We start from the raw sequence: 6,156 nt of genomic DNA, 5'->3' as shown, positions 1-6,156 counted from the left end.
TGGGTTGAAGAGGGGTTTTATTTTCGGTTTTATTTCTTTTTTTTAACCAGCGACCCACGGGTGTGGGAGATGGGTGTGGGAGAGTATGGAATTTGTTTTCCTATGGACCGTGGGTGTGGTCTACACCACCCTTGGGTGTGGTAGGCTCTGAATTTTTTTTTACTGTGCACCGTGGGTGTGGTCTACACAACCCCCGGGTGTGGTAGGCTCTGCCACTCCATCTTTAACTCCTTTTTCTACAGTTTTTTTCTAAATGTCTTCATTTCTTCACAACTCCATGATCAAAAATATTATAAGTTAAATTTGTGCCGATCCAATTGCCTAAAAAAATAAAAATAAAATAAAATAAAATAAAATAAGATAAATAAAATGGATCAAAACTTGGGTTGCCTCCCAAGAAGCGCTCGTTTATGGTCATGAGCTCGACCCATTTTTCTTTTAATTCTCCGACGGAGGGGGATCTGAAAGGGTATACGTGACCCCTTTCTCGTGTTGTTCCCCTACAATGTAGTGCTTCAATCGTTGCCCATTCACCTTGAAAGACCCCGTTGTTTCACTCCAAACTTCAACAACTCCACTAGGAAAAACCTCACGGATTTGAAAAGGTCCGGACCAACGAGATTTAAGCTTGCCCGGAAAAAGCTTCAAACGAGAGTTGAAAAGTAGCACCATATCTCCTTGATTAAATTCTCTTCGAAGAATATTCTTGTCATGCCATCGTTTAGTCCTTTCTTTATAAATACGAGCATTCTCATATGAATCTAAACGCAGCTCATCTAGCTCATGAAGTTGAAGCTTTCTTTTCTCACCTGCGGTCTTCATATCAAAATTGAGGAGTTTGATAACCCAATACGCCTTGTGCTCTAACTCAACTGGGAGATGACATGATTTTCCATATACCAATTTGAATGGTGCCATACCTATGGGCGTTTTGTAGGCAGTTCGATAGGCCCATAAGGCATCCGTGAGTTTCATAGACCAGTCCTTTCTCGAACGATTAACTATTTTCTCCAAGATACTCTTGATTTCTCGATTCAAAACCTCCACTTGACCGCTAGTTTGAGGATGGTATAGCGTGGCGACCTTATGAGTGACCCCATATTGACTTAAGAGAGCTTCGAATTTTCTTTCAATGAAGTGTGAACCTCCATCACTGATTACCGTCCGTGGCACCCCAAATCTTGGAAAAATAATGTTCTTGAATAGTTTCACAATAACTTTAGCATCGTTAGTGGGGGATGCTATCGCTTCTACCCATTTGGAGACGTAGTCCACCGCCACTAAGATGAATTTGTTGTTACACGATGACGAAAACGGTCCCATGAAATCTATGCTCCACACATCAAAGACCTCAATTTCCAAGATTGAGTGTAAAGGCATCTCATGTCGCTTCGAAATGTTCCCGGTCCTCTGACAATTATCACAAGATTTAACAAACTGATTTGTATCTCGGAAAAGACTCGGCCAATAGAAACCTGATTGTAGAACTTTTGCAGGTGTCTTTGAAGTGCTTGCATGTCCCCCCTAGGAAGATGAATGGCAATGATGGAGAATACTTGTAACCTCATCTTCAGGAACGCACCTTCTAAACATCCCATCAACACACCGTTTGTACAAAAACGGTTCATCCGAAAAATAATACTTCAAGTCAGCAAAGAACTTCTTTTTCTGTTGATAGCTCAGATCTGGAGGCAAGACTCCACACACTAGGTAGTTGACGAAGTCCGCATACCATGGTGCATCCAATCTTTCTATGGCTACTGATCATCTTGGAAAGAGTCGATCGGAAGTTCATCCTCCTCCTTATCATGTGATTCTTGTTTCATCCTCGACAAATGGTCCGACACCAAATTTTTCGTCCCTTTCTTGTCCTTTATCTCTAGGTCAAATTCTTGCAAAAGTAGTATCCATCAGATCAACCTAGGCTTAGCATCTTGCTTGCTCAAAAGATATTTGATGGCGGAGTGGTCGGTATAAACGATGACTTTGGACCCCACTAAGTAAGACCTGAACTTGTCAAAGGCGAATACAACTGCTAATACCTCCATTTCATTGGTAGCGTAGTTAACTTGGGCTTCATCAATAGTGCGACTAGCATAATAAATTGCATGAACTATCTTGTTCTTCCTTTGGCCCAACACAGCACCAACCGCATAATCACTTGCATCAGTCATGACTTCAAATGGGAGATTCTAGTCCGGCGGTTGCATAATAGGAGCTATTATCAATGCTTCTTTCAACCTACAAAAAGCATCATGGCATTCGTCAGTGAAATCAAAGGTGGTATCTTTAAGAAGAAGGTTAAGGGTTTTGAAATTTTTTGAGAAATCTTTGATGAAACGCCGATAGAAACCGGCATGTCCCAAGAAACTTCTTACTCCCCTAACCGACGTTGGTGGAGGCAATTTTTCAATGACTTCCACTTTTGATCGATCAACCTCAATTCAACGCTCAGACACCTTGTGCCCTAAAACTATTCCATCCCTTACCATAAAGTGGCATTTCTCCCAGTTTAGGACTAAATTAACTTCTTCGCAACGCTGCAAAACTCGAGACAAGTTAGATAAACAACCATCAAAAGTAGTTCCATACACGGAGAAGTCATCCATAAACACGTCCATAATATCCTCTATAAAATCAGAGAAAATGGCCATCATACATCGTTAAAAAGTGGCGGGGGCATTGCAAAGACCAAAAGGCATGCGCCTATAAGCAAAGGTCCCATAGGGACAGGTAAAAGTGGTCTTTTCCTGGTCACTAGGATGGATAGGAATTTGGAAAAATCCCGAATAGCCATCTAAATAACAAAAATATGAATGCCTAGCCAACCTTTACAACATCTGGTCTATAAAGGGAAGTGGAAAATGATCTTTTCGGGTTGCCTTGTTCAATTTCCTATAATCAGTACACATCCTCCAACCCGTAACCGTCCTAGTAGGGATAAGTTCGTCATTTGCATTCTTAACTATGGTCACACCTCCCTTTTTAGGAACCACATGAACCGGGCTAACCCATTCACTATCAAAAATAGGATAGATTACCCCAGAATCTAGTAGCTTAAGCATTTCGTTTTTAACCACTTCTTGCATGTTAGGATTTAATCTACGTTGGTATTCTATAGAGGGTTTATGATCATCTTCCAAGAGAATTCTATGCATGCAAATTGATGGATTAATTCCCTTAATGTCATTCATGGTGTATCCTATGACCTTGCGATGCATCCTAAGTGTTCTAAGCAACTTATCAGTTTCATTTTCATTCAGACATGCATTCACAATCACAGGATAAGTAAAATCAGGGCCAAGAAATTCATACCTTAAAGAGGAAGGAAGGGGTTTTAATTCTACCTTTGGCGCATTATCCTTTTCACAAATAGATCAATCTTTCAAGCTTTGCATTTCGAAGTGGAGCAGTTGATGTTGATTCTAAAGATTAAGCATACGCGGCTACCTCGGGGTCTTCATCATTTATTGAACCATCACTTACCAAACATATCTCAAGTGGATCAGCTGAGTTATTATTTGCAATTTGCTCATGTGTACACTTGTCAATGATGTCGACCCTGTAACAAATTTTATCAGTTAGAGGGAGTTTTATAGTATTGCTTAAATCAAATTCTATCGTCTCCCCTCCAATATTTAGAGAGAGCCTTCCATTTTTAACATCGATTATAGCACCTACAGTAGCAAGGAAGGGTCTTCCTAATATAATTAGAATGTTAGAATCTTCTTCTATTTCTAACATAACGAAGTCAACCGGGATAAAGAACTTACCGACCTGGATAGGTACATCTTCAAGTATACCTACCGGATATTTTACCGATCGATCCGCCAATTGGAGTGATATCGTGGTTGGCTTCAAATCACCTATGCCAAGCTTCTTACAAATAGACATCGGCATCAAACTTACACTTGCACCTAAATCACACAAAGCACCCTATGCCAAGCTTCTTACAAATAGACATCGGCATCAAACTTACACTTGCACCTAAATCACACAAAGCATGGTTAATAGAGACATTACCAATAACACAAGGAATAGAAAATGAACCTGGATCCTTAAGCTTAGGAGGTAGCTTATTCTGGATGATAGCACTACACTCCTCAGTAAGGGCCACAGTCTCGTATTCTTCCAACTTCCTTTTGTTAGATAGGATCTCTTTCAAGAACTTAGCATAAGAAGTCATTTGAGAAATAGCTTCAGTGAACGGGATATTGATGTGCAACTTTTTCAAAATCTCCAAAAATTTTCCGAATTGATTTTCTAACTTAGCCTTAGCTAACCTTTGTGGAAAGGGTAGAGGAGGCTTGTAAGGAGAGGGGGCCACATATTTTTCAACTTTTTCTTCTTCTTGCGTTTGGGTCTCATTATCCACATCTATCACGTTTTCATTTTTTTCTTCATGATGACCATCCACCCCATCATTTTCCTTCATCTTGGGTCCCTCATATTGTTTTCCACTTCTAAGAGTTATAGCATTCACATGACTCCTGGGATTTGTCTCGGGTTGTCCAGGTAACATGCCTGAAGGCCTAGAGGAAGAGCTAACATTTTGCGCCAATTGAGTGATTTGTGTCTCTTTTCCTTCATCTTGGGTCCTTCATATTGTTTTCCACTTCTAAGAGTTATAGCATTCACATGACTCCTGGGATTTGTCTCGGGTTGTTCAGGTAGCATGCCTGAAGGCCTAGAGGAAGAGCTAATATTTTGTGCCAATTGGGTGATTTCTGTCTCTAACATCTTGTTATGCGTAGCTAGGGAATCCATCTTAGAGGCCAATTGTTTTACCACCTCATTCGTGGTTTGTTGTTGCTGCTTAAACTCTTCATTCAATTTTGATTGATTCGTCACAAACTTCTCCATCATATTTTCCAAATTTGACTTTTGAGGAGGGAAATTGGATTGATGAGCACGAAAACCAGGTGAACCAAAATTAGATGCAGGCATGAGATTTCCAGGTGGGTTTCTATAAGAAAAATTAGGATGATTCCTCCACCCCGGATTATAAGTATTGGAGAATGGGTCTCCCTTCTGATTAAAGTTATTAACATAGTTAACTTGCTCATTACCAGAAGTATCAATGGAAGGGGGGTTTCCTAATTGACATTGAAGTGCAGAATGACCCACATAGCTACATATCTCACATGAAATTGAAGTAGACGCCACAGAATTAATACTCAAGCCTTCAACTTTCTTAAATAAAGCATCAACTTTAGAGGATATATGATCTAAAGCATCTATTTCATACTTGCCACCTTTTGATGTCTGAGGAGCACGCTCGTTCGCCCATTGATAGTGATTCTGAGCCATGTCTTCAATGAGAGTGTATGCCTCGTCTATTGTTTTGTTCATCAAAGCTCCTCCTGCAGCAGCATCAACAGTCATCCGTGTGTTGTAAGTGAGCCCGTTGTAGAAGGTGTGAACAATTAACCACTTCTCCAGTCCATGGTGAGGGCACATCCTCAATAATTCCTTGTAGCGTTCCCAAGCTTCATAAAGTGACTCTCCTTCCTTCTGTACAAAGCTTGTGATCTGGTTCCTCATCTGTGCTGTTTTACTTGGAGGAAAGTACTTTGCAAGAAATGCTCTTGACAATTAATCACAAGTGGTGATGGAACCAGCTGGCAGTGAGTGCAACCAAGCCCTAGCCTTTTCTCTTAAAGAGAACGGAAATAATTTGAGATGAATAGCATCATTGGTCACTCCATTAAGTTTCAAAGTGTCGCAATACTCCAAGAAAATTGACAGGTGGAGGTTCGGGTCTTCAGTAGCACCTCCTCCAAACTGATTCTACTGAACCATTGAGAGCAGTGATGGTTTCAACTCAAAGTTATTAGCTTCAACATTGGGCCTTGTAATGCTTGAATGTGTGCCTTGAGCATTTGGGGCTGCGAAATCCTTAAGAAGCTGATTTTGATCTCCCAACGTAGCTTGTTCTGTGTTCCTTTGCTCCCTTATATACCTTCTTATCTCTTCAAGAGTCACCAATAGTTCATGATTGTTTTCGTCGTGTAATTCTGTTTGATGCCCTTGCATAAAAGAAAGTGAGAAGCAAAGAGGATAAAAAATAAAAATCTAGTCTAGCTTAATAACGTAAGCACTCAATATTAACACCGTAGTCCCTGGCAACGGCACCAAAAACTTGATAGGACAAAT

General features: G+C 40.4%; 1 protein-coding gene across 1 annotated transcript; it reads right to left on the bottom strand.

Annotated features, from left to right (window-relative positions):
• Positions 1-4,479: 4,479 nt before the first annotated feature.
• Positions 4,480-5,544, bottom strand: LOC109827956. Its single transcript, XM_020394981.1, has one exon. It carries the CDS (start codon positions 5,542-5,544, stop codon positions 4,480-4,482), a length of 1,065 nt encoding a protein of 354 aa, XP_020250570.1.
• Between the last annotated feature and the right edge of the window lie 612 nt (positions 5,545-6,156).

The sequence above is a fragment of the Asparagus officinalis genome, unplaced genomic scaffold, assembly GCF_001876935.1.
Source record: "Asparagus officinalis unplaced genomic scaffold, Aspof.V1 AsparagusV1_Un576, whole genome shotgun sequence".
NCBI lineage: Eukaryota > Viridiplantae > Streptophyta > Magnoliopsida > Asparagales > Asparagaceae > Asparagus > Asparagus officinalis.
Note: the sequence above shows the minus strand (reverse complement) of the source record. Positions and strands in the feature narration are given on the sequence as shown.